Genomic DNA, 18,024 nt, shown 5'->3' with positions numbered 1-18,024 from the left:
ATCAAAGACAACATTATTCAATTCACTATTAATGGCAGGGTTCAGAAAACACAACCTACACTCAAGGGGTGAGTATGGATTGAGTGTAGATTGTCCAATGACAACATCGTTCATGTTGTTGTTAAAATGTGAGTTACCAAGTTAACTGAACCCAGCCACATGAACAAATCATGATTTGTTGACCTCTCACCACTCACAAAAAACCCCTTATCTTTTGTTGTTAGCTCATGATCTATATATGGGTTGTCACCTTGGTCTGTTATCAAAGCTGGGTTCAGACATCACAATAACCCACAGTTCAAAAACAGCCCACAGTTCAATGACAGTCTGCGCTCACGCCTTCCTTCACTGTGGGTTGCCATGCTGTCTGAGGTCTCCATTTGGCTTGTATATCTCAGTGGCTCAAATGTGGGGTTGGCTGTAGGCCTCCTCTGAAAACACAGAGGACTTCCAGATGCATATTCCAACTTTCATACTGCCTCCATGAGGTTAAAATCAACTAATCATAAAAAGATGGTGTTTGTTCTATAAAACAAGAGAGTTCAAAGAAGATAGTGAGAGCAATGAACATTTTAGCCCATCCATCAATTGAGAGATGTGCACTTTTCAACAAATGTATAAAGACTTCCTATGATGTTGCTTTATTCATCTTAAACTCACTGTAACTGATCCTTTATTTTTATATCAAAGGTTTAAGATGTACCACTAGTCTACTAGTAATGGAGATGTTTGAACTCCTGGGATCCTTTAAATTCTTACTGAATATTGCACTCTGTATTTTATAGTGGTCCAGGTCATCTGTTAGGATAATTGCCGACAAAGAAACCTGGGTAGAAGATTTAACTGTGCAATCCTAAACCTGTTTATCTAGAATTTTCAGCTCTGTTCAGAGGAAGTTGTTGTCAAGTGTTTCTGAGTGCAGGCCAGTTATCTTGATGACTGAATTCTCCAAATTCTTCTGAATTTGACAGACATATAAGGCACAATGGAAAGGAAACATCTGCTCTGCAACTCCCAAAACTGGAAAGAGATGACAGTTAATAAATGTTGTGACAGAGGATTTGCTTCTCATAATATACATGCTTATTTTGGTCCCACTGAATAAAGTTACAGATTTTGCGGTATTTGTTGGGAGGGGGCTGTTTTCTGTTTTTGCTTAACTCTTTCCAAACCCTGCTGACCCTGCTTAAGTAGAGGTGAAGGTACAATGAATGTACAAACTGTAAGAATCAATCCATTTTCAACTGCTTTCTACTCACTGTCAAAAAAATGAACAAATTACCCATCTCTAGACATAACAATATCATGTAGTACAGAGAGCAAGCGCTTTATTCTGTCACCCTCCGTCACTCCAACCTGGGACTCCTTCACAAGAAAACAATAGGCACAGAATCCAACTGGGAAAAAATGTGCCTTCTCTCTCATTCTGAGGTAAATACATGCTATTCCTCCTGCATTCCCTCAGTCTTAGAAAGCTGCTTCAGCCTGCAGGAACTTCTTGACAGACTTTTATCCAAAACAATATCTCTGTGACCACTTTAGAAATGCATATATTTTTTTGATCCCATTTGGTCTCTCTTTTGTAGCTTTCAGACATCTTCCATTCCATCTGGTCTGCTCATTTTTTAGGAATGCATGCAAATTTCATTCTACCTATGCAAATATATGTTTGTGCAAATCCTCCCCAAACGTTTTTTAGATGCCTGCATGGAATCCATGCAACTCAGAAAAGACTAGTCTGCTGCAGAATCTGCAGGCCATGTTCTTAGAAATCCTAACTCATTTGAGTTCATTGCAGATTCCTCTGACATCTTTTACTGGTATGTACGCATGGCAGCCTGATGCCACTAAATATCATTTTGGAGTAAATTAATGGCAATGTATTTGCTGTGAGTGCCATGGACTTCAACAGTGCCACATCTGATCCTTTAGGCAGACTAGATGAAGGCATGCATGTGGAATGCAGCATCTCACCCACTTTTCTCAAGGACATTGCTAGAACTATACGCCGGTCCCTGATTGCATCTTCATGTCAAAACTTTCACACCAAAACAATCATGTTACATGGAGCCAAATTCCTCAAACCAGGGGTGGATGGATGAATGGATGGACAGACAGACAGCGTGAACTAAAACATCTCTTTACTGTCCTTCTATTAAAAAATTTCCAGGACAGTACCAGTATCAGTGTGGTACAACTTCTAAAAGAGTGTAATGATCTTAGAATTAGTATGTCACCTTGCAAATTGACACTTCATTTGCTGCACTGCTTTTAAGATACATTAAGTCAAGTAAATGTTGAACCAAAACCACAGGTATCCTTCTACACCCTCTTGTAGTTCTTCTTCTGTGTAAGTGACCCCTATAGCTAGTACATATATGTTAGCATCTATCAACATTTTCTTAAACTGAACTGATCTATTGCACTTATTCCCTTCCAATATGAAAGGGCTCCACACCAAGCAGCTCCTTGTTAAGTCTGCTCAGCTGCCCCTGCAGCCACCTGTCCCCCCGCCCCCCTTGACAGTCCTCAAGCCATCAGGTCCCCAGGACACTGCAATTTAATCTCATTACATTCTAAGCAGAAGTGGGGGCTCTGGAGGGCAGCCCTGCTGACTTTCACATACCACAAACACAATCGACTGGCAAAGTAACCTTCTGGTGAAGGAAGCTTGGATTCCAAGTACAAGTCAGCAGCCCTCCTCTCCTGGCCCACCAGCCCGCAATCCTGCATCTTTCATATGCTGCAGAACAGGCATGGATTCTCATCGGTGTACTGAAATTTATGTCTCATAGCCTGACAGTGCAAGCCTATGTATGTTTACTCAGAAGCAAGTGCCACTGAGTTCAATGGTGCTCACTCCCAGATGAGTGGGTATAAGCAGGAATCCCAAAAGGTGCCCCTGATTAATTGGATGATTGGTTCCACAGACTGGATATGTTAATACAAATGCTTACACAGGATGCAGGTGGCAAGCATCATCTTAAAAACATACCACCCCTTCTCTGATGTACAGGAATGTCTCCTCTAAACTATGTTGTTGTTATTGTTAGTCGCGAAGTCATGTCCAACCCATTGCGACCCCATGGACAACATTCCTCCAGGCCTTCCTGTCCTCCACCATCCCCCAGAGTCCACTCAAGCTCACACCAACAGCTTCAGTGACTCCATCCAGCCACCTCATTCTCTGCCGTCCCCTTCTCCTTTTGCTTTCAATTGTTTCCAGCATTAGGCTCTTCTCCAGGGAGTCCTTCCTTCTCATTAAGTGGCCAAAGTATTTGAGTTTCATCTTCAGGATCTGGCCTTCTAAAGAGCAGTCAAGGTTGATCTCCTGTAGGACTGACCGGTTTGATCGCCTTGCGGTGCAAGGGACTCGCAGGAGTCTCCACCAGCACCACAATTCAAAGGCCTCAATTCTTCGGTGCTCAGCTTTCCTTATGGTCCAACTGTCACAGTCATACATTGCAACTGGGAAAACCATAGCCTTGACTATACGCACTTTTGTTGGCAGGATGATGTCTCTGCTTTTTAGTTCCTCTAAAATGCTGTCTAGATTTGCCATAGTTTTCCTCCCCAGGAGCAAGCATCTTCTAATTTCTTGGCTGCAGTCCCCATCTGTGGTGATCTTGGAGCCCAGGAAAATAAAATCTGTCACTACCTCCATTTCTTCCCCATCTATTTGCCAGGAAGTGAGAGGACCGGATGCCATGATCTTAGTTTTCTTAATGTTGAGTTTCAAGCCAACTTCTGCACTCTCCTCCTTCACCCACATCAAGAGGCTCTTTAGTTCCTCTTCACTTTCTGCCATTAGAGTGGTATCATCTACATGTCCGAGGTTGTTGATATTTCTCCCAGCAATCTTAATTTCAACTGGTGATTCATCTAGCCCCGCCTTTCTCATGATGTGCTCTGCATATAAGTTAAATAGGCAGGGTGACAGTATACAGCCTTGCTGAACTCCTTTCTCAGTTTTGAACCAATCAGTGGTTCCGTGTCCAGTTCTCACTGTTGCTTCTTGACCTGCATATAGGTTTCTCAAGAGACAAATAAGATGGTCTGGTACTCCCATCTCATTAAGAACTTGCCACAATTTGTTGTGATCCACACACTCAAAGGCTTTAGCATAGTCAATGAAGCAGAAGTTTTTCTGGAACTCCCTAGCTTTCTCCATGATCCAGCGTATGTTGGCAATTTGATCTCTAGTTCCTCTCCCTCTTCGAAATCCTGCTTGTACTTCTGGTAGTTCTTGGTCCACATACTGCTGTAGCCTAGATTGTAGGATTTTGAGCGTAACTTTGCTGGCATGTGAAATGAGTGCAATGGTGTGGTAGTTTGAACATTCTTTGGCATTGCCCTTCTTTGAGATGGGAATGTAAACTGACCTTTTCCAATCCTGTGGCCACTGTTGAGTTTTCCAAGTTTGCTGGCATATTGAGTGTAGCACTTTTACTGCATCATCTTTTAAGATTTTGAATAGTTCAACTGGAATACTTGCCACCTCTTCTTAATCTCTTCTGCCTCTGTTAGGTCCCTGACATTTTGGTCCTTTATCATGCCCATCTTTGCATGAAACGGTCCCTTCTCATCTCCAATTTTCTTGAAGAGATCTCTGGTCCTCTCTGTTCTATTATTTTCTTCTATTTCTTTGCTCTGTTCATTTAAGAAGGTATTCTTATCTCTTCTAGCTGTTCTCTGGAATTCTGCATTCAATTGGGTGTATCTTTCTCTTTCTCCCTTGCCTTTCGCTTCCCTTCTTTCCTCAGTTATTTGTAAAGCTTCCTCAGACAGCCATTTTGCTTTCTTGCATTTCTTTTTCTTTGGGATGGTATTAGTTGCTACCTCTTATACAATGTTGCGAACCTCCGTCCATAGTTCTTCAGGCACTCTATTTAACAGATCTAATTCCTTAAATCTATTTGTCACCTCTACTGTATATTCATCAGGGATATGATTTAGGTCATACCTGAGTGGCCTAGTGCTTTTCCCTACTTTCTTCAATTTAAACCTAAATTTTGCAACGAGAAGCTCATGATCTGAGCCACAGTCAGCTCCTGGTCCAGTTTTTGCTGACTGTATAGAGCTTCTCCATCTTTGGCTGCAGTGCACATAGTCAGTCTGATTTCTGTGTTGTCTGTCTGGTGATGTCCATGTGTAGAGTCGTCTCTTGGGTTGTTGGGAAAGAGTGTTTGCTATGCCCATCGTATTCTCTTGACAAAATTCTACCAGCCTGTGCCCTGCTTCATTTTGTACTCCAAGGCCAAACTTGCCTGTTATTCCGGTTATCTTTTGGCTTCCTACTTTAGCATTCCAATCCCCAATGATGATAAGGACAACATTTTTTGGTATTAATTCTGGAAGGTGTTGTAGGCCTTCATAGAACCGGTCAACTTCAGCCTCTTCAGCACCAGGGGCTGGGGCATAGACTTGGACTACTGTGATGCTGAATGGTTTGCCTTGGATTCAAACTGAGATCATTCTGTCATTTTGGAGATTGTATCCCAGTACTGCTTTTCCTACTCTTTTATGTCTATGAAGGCTACTCCATTTCTTCTGAGGGATTCTTGCCCACAGTAGTATACCTGATGGTCATCTGAATTAAATTCACCCATTCCTGTCCATTTTAGTTCACTGATTCCTAAGATGTCAATGTTCAGTCTTGTCATCTCTTGTTTGACCACATCCAGTTTGCCTTATTCATGGATCTTACATTCCAGGTTCCTATGGAATATAGATCTTTGCAGCATCGGACTTTCCTTTCACCACCAGATACATCGGCAACTGAGTGTCCTTTCAGCTTTGACCCAGTCGCTTCATTCTTTCTGGCACTACCAGTACTATCCCTCTGCTCTTCCCCAGTAGCATATTGGACACCTTCCGACCTGAGGGGCTCATCTTCTGGCATCATATCATTTTGTCTTTTGGTACTGTCCATGGGGTTTTCATGGCAAGGATACTGGAGTGGGTTGCCATTTCCTTCTCCGGTGGGTCACGTTTTGTCAGCGCTCTCTGCTATGACCTGTCCGTCTTGGGTGGCCCTGCAGGACATAGCTCACAGCTTCATTGCGCTACACAAGCCCCTTCGCCGTGACAAGGCAGTGATTCATGAAGGAGCCTCTGAACTATGCCTGCCACAAAACCTGTGTATCCTTTACAAGGACAGACATATACTGCTTTTATCCATGTAAATTTAATCAAAACATTACGGCAGTTTTTTCCAACTCAGGACCTTCCAAATTTTTACAAATATGGAAAAAATTGGAATAAAATTATGGAAAACTGCAGAATCTGCACAACCTGGCAAGGCTTGCCTGCTGAAGAATCTATATGGTGAAGTTTTAGAAATCCAAGCAGATGGGTCCATTGCAGATTTCTCCGACATCCCAACTTCTAACCCTTCCATATTTTCTCACTGTATCTTCCATCCTTTTCCTTGCAGCAGAATACGGGGTAACACAGTTTGCTGTGTGTATCTGGGGCGCAGGAGGTCTGTCTTTACAGGAAGAGTTACAGGAAGCCCCTGTTTGCACTCTCCACCAGCAACGTTTCTTTCCGCAGCCTCATGGCTGTCCTCCAAGGACGGAACTTTCTCTCTTCCTTGGGAAGGTGACAGTGGAAAAAATTTATGTCCCTAGAACACTGTCTCAGAGATCCTAGGACTGCAGCCTCTATTAATATATTTAAAATATAAACATTTTATCTGCCTACTTAATGGATAAAGGCTCTTTTGTGGTCATTGTTTAACAGATTTTTAAATAGCCTTTTAAGATATGTGATTCTCCTTAATTGTTTTTAACGATAGCTGATGCTGTTTTAGAATTAATATTGTCTTGGTAGAAAGGCAGGATGCAATATTTTCAATGCAAATGCATAAAGAAATCCACAGGGCATGGAATCAGATGTCACATTACTGGTGCTTGCTCAGGGTTTGTGTGCGTGCATGCTAGTGGAAATTTTAAAATCAGGCATGAGTCTTATCTCAAGAGGGTTGTGATCAGAGGAGGATTTCTGTGGGGGAAAAGCCTGACAAGATGTGCCAGAAAGTTGGCCAGATCCCTTTGGGAACCTTCAGCGAAGAAACCTATATACATCCAGGTGCTCGCTTTATGGCAGCAGTAAAGGTTCCATTCAGTGCTCAAGAGTTTATCCTGCAGCCATGCAGAGTGAACTGCTTCCTCCATCTTCATGAAACATTATTTCAGAAAGCGTCCTGCACTAAAGGAGTACCGTAAAACCTAATCAACAAACAAAAAGAGATTAAAGAAGTGATCTTTCACTTGTAAAAGCTGAAAGTGCAAGCTGTCAAGCAGCCCGATTAAAATGAAATCCCACTAATCTGCTTGGCACTGAGGAAAGTTGTGGTTTCTTATAAAAAGTTAAAAATTGATCTGAGTACTGCTGCTTTAGCTTCAGCTTGTCCCAAATTCGAGCAGCAGTGAAGCTTCTCATACCACACAGAAGTTGTCATGAGCTTTATCTTATGCTGCAGAAGGAAAGGAACTTAAGAAGCTCAGTTGAGCACTTGACATTCAGGAAAGAAGGCGAGTGCTAAATAACTTTCCAACTGCAATCAGGCATATGCTCCCACTGGCCTGGTCACCTATGGTGAATAATACTCCTCTTAAGGTGATTAGATGGAGAAGCTGTTGGAAGTTAGAAGAGAGAGGGATTTTATTATTTTATTTTGTTATATTTTATTATAGTTTTATTATTATTAATCTTATTTATCTCTGGTTATCTTCCTCCAGAGAATTCAAGGTAGTGTATCTGATTACTCCAACCATTTTAACCTACAACAGTTCTGTAAAGCAGCTTAAACTGACAGCAACTAACCCAAAGCTACCCAGAAAGTTTCATGGTTGAAACTTATTTTTTACTACCCTGACTAATCTGATATCTCTTGGAATAATATGAGTGATAAAATCACTGTTATTTAGTATTTGTTTTAATTTAGTTTATGAGTGTGTGTGTTATTGTCTTTGCAGCTGCTTTTAACTTCTTGTAAATGAATTTTAATGATTATACTTTTGCATCCTGTTTTGGCTAATTTTGCAACTCCTTTTGGCCAAGGAAAAGCAGGGTAAAATATCGTTCACTAATAAATATGAAATTGTGAATTCTTCCTTGCATTTCCCACTTTCCCAGAAACCCTTTCTGTCTAAGAAAACACTATTAACGGTGTGATTCTATAGGTAAGAATCCAAAACAATGGAATGCTCTGATCTCAGAGGCTTCATTCTACCCAGAGCTAGGAGGAATGGCAGGCGCTCCCCACTGCCACCCCCATTCTGTCCTCCTGAAAGAGAATTTCCGCGAGATGGGCCTCAGTGTCTATCTAACGTCCCTCCTGCGCCAGGGGCGTGACTGTATGCTTCTCCTTGGATCCTCAGCCAGCCCTTCCCCAACTACTGGCACACTCCCAAAACATCCATTTCCAACCTTGTAAAGGGAGATGCCATGCAAACTTCCACAGTCGCTAGGCAGAGCCAGGCTAGATGTTCTGATATCAGAAAAAACTCTGAGGTCAGAGCTCTAATATCTTGCAATGGGGGGCTGAAACAATCCTGGGACTCTATCTATGGATGTGGGATTGTTCTCTATGGTCTGTAAAAAGCTCATTCTACTTGCTTGAAAGAATATGAACAAGGAATCTAGCTCCCATCCAAAAATGAACTGCTCTCTCACAACTTACCTTTGCCTGGCATTATTACCCAGTGTCAAAAAATTCAACAACCACCTTCATTAAATAAGCTGAACCAAGAATTTGGAGGCAAAAGGATACATCCCCAGGATAACTGCTTCAAGGCATTTGATAGGTAAAGATTCCCTGGTCATTTCTCGTGCTGATTCCATCAGCCTGAAAAAGCACAGGAAGGAAGGGGAAATAGAACACATCTTTGATCAAATATCCAGGCGAAGAATGGGTATGTCTGAAGGTTGCTGCCATATCCTGTCACCCAGGGAAGGAGCATCGTCTTTTCTACTGATATGTGAATACTTACATAGGAAAAAAAACAAAGAAAAGCATCCTTGTATTGTTTGCTCTGCTCTGGATCCACCATTGGGTGACTTTGGGAACCATCCTCTGTATTTTGATAAAAATGCCCTACAATTCCCAGCATTCCCCAGCCAGGAATGCTCACTGGGGAATGCTGGGAGTTATAGACCTCTTTTCTGTGTCAACATGCAGGGGATCATCCCCTTCATAACTAACCTGTTTTACCCAAATTTCCCCTAGCCTCATGCAAGTTAATCAAATTATGGAACTGTCCATATTGGCTTGCCCACCATTTCTGGGTTTATCCATTTTATTATTTTTTAGTTTAAAAAATTAAACTAAAAAATCCAGTACTGCTCAGGGCATGAAGGCAGGCGAGGCTATTCTAATCTACAGGAGGCACAGCAACCAAAATATGCACACTTTTGAGGGCACCATCCTGCACATGCTCAGGCAGAAAAAAAGTCCAACAAATCCCAGCATGGCTTGCTGAGGAATACTGGGAGTTGTAAAACTTTTTTCCGTCTCAGCATGCATAGGCTGGTGCCAAAGCAATCTAAGCTAGATGATTCTAGAGTTAAAAATGGAGATAATCCCCTATACAAAATTGTCATCTACTGCACATCGTGTGTGATCTTTGCTCCTCCCAAATGAGTTTGAGATAGCTCCTTAAGACTGTCTAGCTTGGGTTAGTTAGGGCACAATCTTACGCACAGTGAGGCAGACAAAAGTTCTACACTTTCTTCTTCCTCAGCACAGATAGGGTGGTGCAGCGAGAACCAAGGGTCAGTCTAATCTAGCCCAGCGTCCTGATCACACAGTGGCTGAGCCGTTGCCCCCCAGGCGCCGCAAGCAGGACATGAGCGTGACAGCCCCCTCCTGCCCACATCCGCCCACCGCCGGTACATGCCAGCAGGCTTCCGAGTGCAGGGGCAGCCACACCCCACGGTAGCGGAAAGCCAAACGAGGTGGGAAAATGGAGGGCTGATCCATCTGTTCCTTTACAGCCACCCAGAGCAGCTCCAAGAAGTGAGATGGAGCAAAGAAAAGTTTTGTTTGTGACTGTATAAACCAGATCTACTTCTTTGAAAGCCTCTGAGTGTATTCCAGCTGTAAATCTGCTAAAACCTCATCTCACTCCGACAAGAGACACTCCCTGGCTTCCTGGCAGATTCTGTTCTGAAACAGCATGCGAGATGGACTCCGTCTTTCTCGTTTTCCACACAGTTCTGGTCCCTCCTCTCCAACTGGGCCATATGCTGCCTGATGGGCCAGTGGTCACGGGGACAGTGGAGGGCACATGCAGCCATCAGGACTAGGAGCCCTGGGTGGCCTTCTCCCCCGTGAATCGTCCACCCCACTTGGAAAGCCGTCCAACCTGGGGGCCACCATCCTACCTCATGGAAGTGAATTTCGCAGCTTAGTTGCGTACTAGGTAGACGGATTTCCTTTCCTCTGTACCAGATCTCCCACCGATTGTCGTGAGCCAGGCGCCCCCTCCCAATGAAGGCTATTGCTAAATGAGTCTTTACTCCAAAAAGGTACGAGAGTCTTTATTTCAGATGGCTACACAGTATTCACAACACTGACAATACTCTCAAGGTAGAAAGCTGACCTCTCGCTCTGACTCACCTCAGCCCACACTTTGCTTAGGAGCCCTTCCGGGCCTGTCCCTGCCGCCGCTCCTCGAATCGTGCGCCTGCACAATCAAGCATCCCAAATGATCTCTGCAGCCTCCCCAGCCTGCTCTCCATCAGCTTTGTTCTCACAGTTAAGAGTAGTATCAAGCCCCCTTGTCTGTCCTTGAAGTGTTTTGATCCTGCACTGCCTCAGCCTGCCCCCTGGGGGTGGCTCCTCACCTGCCACGGCTCTGGTCATAACATCTGGAGAACTAGGGCGAGAACGCTGCACTGGTGCTGAAATAATAATTAACTCCTCTGCTTCTAGTCTGGAGCTCTGGTTCTGGCCACGGCCTTCACTCTCTTGTGCGTGCGTGGGAATCTCATCCAAGCACATGCGCACGACACCCATCAGCTTCATGGGATGAGCTTTTTGTGTTCTAGGAAGAGGAAGAAAAATGCCTCCTTCTCCATTTCCCCCACCAAGCATCATTCCGCACACGTCTCCCCTTACTTGCTCTTTTCCCCTAAGCTAAACACTCTCAGCTGTTGTGACCTTTCCTTAAAGGGAAGTTGCTTTGCACCCTTCATCCTTTTAGTTGCCTGTTTCTGCTTGAACAGCTGTGAAAAAATGGCTTGACCAGAGACTTTAGCAAGGGAATTTATGTGCTTCGCCTCACGGAACCCCTGCAAGGGCCTGTGTGCCTTCGCATTCCAGAGCAAGGGCCCTCTAGCCCTACCCAGCGCAGCTCCCTCACTCTGTAGGACTAATTCACTTGCAGTGGGTTCCACACACCCCTGGGGAGGTTGCCACTTTGTGGTGTGCTCCGCCTGCCATACACAGGCCCTGTCCACACAGGTGGGCAGCGCACAGCTGGTGGGGGTGGAGAAGAGCAAACTTCAGTTCTCCTGAAGTGATGCTTAACTGCGTTTTAATCAATTATATTTAGCATGCATTATTTAATCACATGCTTATTCAATGAAGGTGGCCAGAAAGGGTTTTTAAAATATTTTTAAAAATATCTAGCATGATTAAGAGGAGCGATGCTAGATATTGAAAAGGGTGTGCGTCTTTAAAGGAACCTGTGGACACCACTCTTTGAAAATGGATGTACAGTCAGAGGAGGGGGAGGCATTTGATTTTGGGGGGGGGGACCCCTCAGGCAGAAAGTTTCAAGAGAGCACTGTAGGAGGTCAAGCACATGTGTGATGAGCCAGTTCATTTAGGGCGATCTGATGCAACAGAGATCGCCCGAGTCCCACACAGTTATTTCAGCAAGGCAGTGGGGCAGAGGGCCTCCCAGAAAGCTGGGGCTCCACATAAAAGATCCAGGGCTCCAGGCCTAGCAGGCTGCAGTCCCAACACCACCTCTGCCCCTCTTGCATGAGAGTACTCATTGATTATTTATAATATGGCTGGAAAAGCCATTTAACTGTAATAGAATGATTATTTTTTAAAGCATATGTACTGAAAAATGTGGTGATTGAAATGATGAATTTTAAAATTCTATTCCTTAGTTTAATATTTAAGAGCTTTTTAAAAATGTGACTGGAAAAACAGTATAACACAAATTAAAGGACTGATGGAAAAAGAGATGTAGCGATCAAATGGCACTTGTCACAAAGTTGGTAAGAAAAGAGCCGTAATTGGCCCACCTACCCATCGCATCCCATATCACAACCTAGCCTTTTAAAGACAGAAGAGTGCATCTGGCACTCAGGCAGATGCAACATGCTGCCCTCCAGACTAAAAGGTGAAGTTGCCCCATGACGGCAAGCCCAGCCATGCCTGACTCTCGGGGGCGGTGCTCATCTCCGTTTCCTGGCCGAGGGAGCCAGCGTTCGTCCGCAGACAGTCTCCGTGGCCATGTGGCCGGCATGACCAAACACCGAAGTGCACGGAACGCTGTTACCTGCCCACCGAAGGGGTACCTTTCTATCTACTTGCATTTGCGTGCTTTCGAACTGCAAGGTTGGCAGGAGCTGGGACAGAGAGCGGGAGCTCACCCCGTCTGCGGATTCAAACTGTCGACCTTTCGATCAACCAGCCCAGCAGCTCAGCGGTTTGAACCACTGCGCCACCCGCATCTCTGCCCTCCAGACTACAGCTCCCTTAATCCTGCTCACTGGCCATGGTGGCTGGGGCAGATGGCAGTTGTAGGCCAAAACATCTGGAGGATGTCAGGTCCCGTGCTAAGAGGATTTTCACATCAATGTGGCACTACACTCCTGTCTTTTGTAGAAAGTCAGACTCTCTGAGAAAAAAGATGGAAGCTACGGGAGAACCCAGGATGACTACAGATGGATGACGACTTCTGTGGAATATCTCTGTACAATGTGAGAGAAGGAGGCATGCCAATTCCACGCTGAAGGCCTGATGCACCTTCGACTACTGAGCTCAGAGCCTTCTCAGAGCCATTGTTAGCTTAGGACACAGTTCTGCCAAGTATATTTAGACATGGCTGGCCAGGAGAACTGGGCACTGTAAGGAGTTCCTGCTGTCCGAGCATGCACAGGACTCGCTTTAGGAAGTGTTCTTCTGAAAAGCTTCCTGGGGAGTCTCTGAGCTTAGCACTGTGGCAGGAGTTTTTTCTGAGCCAAGAGGAAAACAGAGAGATGGCTGGGCCTGAATTCTGGGCCTCAGGTGGCACTTAAAGGGGCAAAGCAAAGGGAACCCCTTGTGCTTGGGTGCAATTCTCCTCTGCGAACAGGAAAAGGGACCATGTATCACCAATACTGTTTCTGCTGACCCTTGCACCAAGGCTTTCCATTCTTTGAGCTGAGACGCCTCCCATATCTAGAAGACACAGGCCTTTGGCTGTGCCCCTGTGTGGGGAATAAAGGAGCAGGTACTCTTGGTGCGCGTTCCAAGGTCAAGCAGATTTGGGCTCATCAGACGAAGAGGGGCCCGGGGAACCAGAATTCTCAGATGCTGAAATAGGAGAAGCCGAGGGGCTTATTGCAAGGGCGCCTTCCCCTAGTATTCAGGTGGACGTGGAGAATAATGCTCTGTTTTCTTGAAGGATGTAGCAGTTCCTCCCTCCCTCCCTCCCTTCAAATATCTCCCCAGCACCCGTGCGTTTGTACGAAGCTTTGGCATAACTCCCTAAAATTCTTCCAATCTACTGCAACTAAGCTTGTAACTAACTCTAAGCGCCATTATTCCTTCATTCCACTTATATCTCTCCTTTGTACTTCTTGGGAGAAACCCAAGGCAACTTGCATAAGCTTACTTTTTCTCCTCGCAGCAACAACCCCATGAGGTAGGCCAGGCTGAGAGGCTGAGACTGGTCCAGAGGCACCCATGAGCCCCACGGCTGAGTGGGCACTGGAAGCTGGATCTCCCAGGTCCGCCGCCCAGCACTCCAGCCACCACACACCACACCAGTTCTCATCACATGTAACTGGAGCAAATGCTTCCCTTGTTCATCCCACTCTCTGATGTTCTGGGGGCTGACCTTGGGACAGGCAAACTGGGCATTCGCCCCACGGTATTTGCACCAGGTGATGGGGCAGTGAGCTCCCTTGCATCCGTGTCCATACGGTGAGCCGGGGGGAGGAGGGCTGTTCCCACTTTCATTTCAAAGCTCTATAGGTGGTTTAGGTACTAACGATGAACATGAATGTCCTTCCATACATTTTAACATAAGCTTCTTTTTCAGCTGCCAGTTTGCTCTAAATAATGGCTTTGTCGTTGCCACTGCTTGGCAGCATGCAAAGGTGACCAGACAGAAGGCACTGCAGGTGCTTTTTGTCCATGGAATGACTTATCACCAAGATGCTGGTTCCCCCAGGCCACATTTTGGATTGAAAGCTCCCCTGGATGGGGCAGGTCCTCTGGCAACGTGTTCGGTACCATGGGGGGACGAGGAGGAAGAGGGGGAGGAGGAGGGACCGACCCAAGAAATGTGCTGCCTAAGGTTAAACAGCAAATGCTTGGCCTCAAGCTCAAGGCACCTAATACCCAAGGCCGACGAAGGTTCTAAGGATTTTCTGCTTTTTTGATGGCACCCAAACGAGCAGCCCAAACCAGCTGCTCCCAGTGCCTGAAGCAGGGATGCGGAGCCTCTTTCAGCACAAGGACTGAATTCCAGTTGACAGAAGTTCTCAGGAGCCACATTCCAGTGCTGCTGGGGCCAAACACAAAAGGGGACGTGGCCAAAAAAAGCAAAAGTGCCTGTGCATTGTAGCTTAAAGCTCCGATTGTCAGGAAATAGGCATTTCAATTTTTTTGCATGTGGGAGAAAAAAATGCAAAACCATGGAACAAGCGTGAGGCCAGCATTTGGGGGAAAGGGAAGAGGGGCAGTAGGGCGAAGCAGGCTGGGAAGACATAAAGTAATCCTTGTTCATTACAGTCTCGTGCATAAAAAGCAGGACTTTCTGGAGAGCTTCATTGCAAAAGTAAATGTACAAGCGGGGCCTGAAGTAACTCTCCTGGGCTTGCCTACATTAGGTTTGGCCTAGACTGGGCAACCCAGGCCCTGCTCAGCCTTCTTTGTCTCCTAAATGTTGTCTTTCCACAGATTCAAAGCAGAAAGTGATGGACCAGTGAGTGCCAGTCTGGGACTCAGGAGCACCACTCAGCCACGAAGCTCAGTGGGTGACTTCGGGCCAGTCGTTGACTCTACGCTTAACCTACCTTGTAGGGTTGTTGTGAGAATAAAATGGAGAAGAGGAAGATCATATAAGCTTCTTTGGGTTCCACGCAGGAGAAACAAGGTGGGATAGAAATATAATAATAAATAAATGCAGGTCCTCGTAAGAAATACATTCAGAGCTGCTTTAGATGGACAAAGATGCAAGGAAAAGGAGCGCGGGAACGTCATGCGTATCATTCAGGGCCTGCTCCATCTCCCCGGAAGAGGGAATGTGTGCATCTGCCCCGCAGGAGACCGCCGAGCAGAGTCCTGCTCCCCACCACGTCCCCCGCACCGCCTCCGTCTGTCATCACAGCCAAAGCTGCTTCCCCTCAGCTCGGAAGGGATGCAAGGATCCCATTCTGAGCACTCCTGCAGGCGTTTGTTCACTGCATTCACAACAATCCCTATTCATAGATCAGGGTTCTCACTAAGGAAATGCAGCAGCTAAAACAGTGACGAGCCAGCCGCAGCGCTAAGAGGAGCTGGAGCGAGCACACGCACGAGGCTCAGCAGTCCTTCGCTCAGCCTTCCTCCTGAGGACTGCAAGAGGAAGGTTCAAAGTAAAGAATGGACCCTCACAACAAAGCCCTGTCATCTGGACCACTCTGTGATGTTCTAAAATATGAGCAACATCTAGTGTGGCCTAGTGGTTAGAGTGCTGGACTGGAGATGTGGGAGAACTGATCCCCACTCGACCATGAAGGTCACTTGGTGACTCAGGGCCAAACAAAGCCTCTCAGCCTATCCTATCTCATAGGGTTGCTGTGTGGATAGAATGGGGAGATCTATTAAAGTTGTTTTGGATTCCTTGCAAGAGGGAAAAAGCAGGATAGGAATGGAATGGAATGGAAGCAGCAAGAGCAGCGCCCCACAGAAATGTCTGGTCTAGACATGTAATGGAAAGTAGTAGTCAAATGGGCTATAATCAATTTCATACTACAGATGGTAGGATTGTAGCATAAACTGGGCTACTTCTCTGAGAGCATAAACTGAAATAAATTTATCTTCTTCCCTGGTTGCCCAACTTTCAGTTCCCCTCCCCTAATATCTTGCATATTTCAATTTTAGGTTGTAAGGTCCTTGAAGCATCTTAGAGCTTCCTGCATGAAGCTTTTAACCCACCACTTTACTGACACCTCCGAGCCTTTGTGGGATTCTTTGAGGGATTGACTCCTTTACAGGTGTTTCTTCCTGAGATGGTTGTTTCCTTTCTCAGCTGTTCTGTATGTTCCATTACAGGACCACAAGTGGCGATGCAGTATAGTAGAATCACAAAAAGGCAAGTGCTTCTCATTCCAGTTAGTTCTAGCATTTCTGGAGAACCCCACACATTCCTTACTCTAAAACAAAACATGTACGATGCTTGTAAAGCACAAAAGAGGCCCTGAAGAATGAGCATATCATACAAGGCACTCACAAATTTCAGAGAGTGAGAAACCACAAGCACACAATCAATGCCTCGTGAAAATAACCCCTTATACATTATACAGCACCACACAGGACTGGCCTAAGACCTGACAGAACAATCAAGGGTTCTGTGTGGGTTGTCATTAATCCATGGGTTGCTGCTGAAACATGGGCTACCGTCTCATTTGAACCAGCTGCACTAATGAGCCATGGCTAGTTCTCCACAAGCAAATCCTGAACAGAACCGATGATTTATTGCTGGGTTGTGGATGGTGGGTTGTTTACCACGGTATATTTCCTCAGCTGGGTTCAGACAACACAACAGCCCATGTTTTAACAACAACTCAGACTCAACCCATACTCAACCCAAGGGGGAGTTATTTTGCTGTCTGAACCTGGTCAGCAGAAGCAAATTCAAGAGCCAATAACTGGCTGTCCTTCCATGATACCACAGATCTGTTGCCTGAGGCACTGCCTAATGGTAGAGCCAACCCTAATACCAGCATGCATAGTGATAGTGACCAGAGGCATGGGTGAAGAACTCCTCCCATTTTTTCAGTTCCGCCTGCAGGCTGGGAGAATGGAAGCCCCATCTGGATGATTTCTCAGGTGAGGAGGGAACATGGATTCTTAGGACTAGGGGCGGGCAGCATCCTCCAGGATGCCTGCTGCTGCCGCCGCCGCCGCCAGGAATTACTTTGAGGCACACACAGGCACAGGCATTGCCTTCCCATTGCTGCCAAAGCAGTGCACCTCTGCACCCAGTTTTCCCCAGTAACGATACCCCATTGTCATGAAACATCCTTCAGGAGTCATTGTGGGGCAGGTGGCAGACAGATGATGCGTTCGCACGGGAGACGGAAGAGAAAACCTCTTGGATTCCTCCAGCAGGAGAACGTGAGGGCTGCCCATCAGCCTCCCAGCCCTGTGTGAAGGATACTCTCCACAGGGAGCCCCGGGGTCTCCTCTGGCACCAGCCTCACAGGCAGGCAGCCGTGCCCATGCGACGCAGGGCACAGCGACACTTCCTTGCTGGCTGCAGGCTTGGCAGTGTTTCAAGACCAAGTCCTACAAGATAATAATAAATATCCCAGATGCCAAAATCCATCTGGGTGGGTAGAATATTAATGGCTCCATTGCCCGGCAGTCCTTGCAAGCCAAGCAGTGCACATGAGCAACAACTTACAGCAGACGAGCTGTGGAAAGGCCCACGTTGTGTTTAATGTAAGCCCTATTTCCAGTTCATGAACTTGCTCCTCTTGACCCTTCTCTCCCCAGTGGACTGAAGGGCTAGCGAGGCAGATTTCAATGCAATGTGCCAGACATTTAATGAAGGCAGATGCGTATCTGGCATGAGCTGG

The 18,024-nt window shown here is 45.9% G+C and overlaps 1 protein-coding gene across 1 annotated transcript in view; it reads right to left on the bottom strand.

Moving 5' to 3' along the window:
* The window catches only part of VASH2 (vasohibin 2), a 33,877-nt gene that overhangs the window by 4,723 nt on the left and 11,130 nt on the right, over positions 1 to 18,024 (bottom strand). Inside the window, exon 5 of the mRNA XM_044448122.1 lies at positions 8,780 to 8,854. Coding sequence (XP_044304057.1) covers positions 8,780 to 8,854 — 75 coding nt within the window. The remainder of the gene's footprint in view (positions 1 to 8,779; positions 8,855 to 18,024) is intronic.

The sequence above is a fragment of the Varanus komodoensis genome, unplaced genomic scaffold (assembly GCF_004798865.1).
Source record: "Varanus komodoensis strain SLA01 unplaced genomic scaffold, ASM479886v1 scaffold1, whole genome shotgun sequence".
In the NCBI taxonomy this organism is placed as follows: Eukaryota; Metazoa; Chordata; class Lepidosauria; order Squamata; family Varanidae; genus Varanus; species Varanus komodoensis.
The sequence above is the reverse complement of the archived record's forward strand: the minus strand, read 5'-3'. Positions and strand labels throughout refer to the sequence as shown.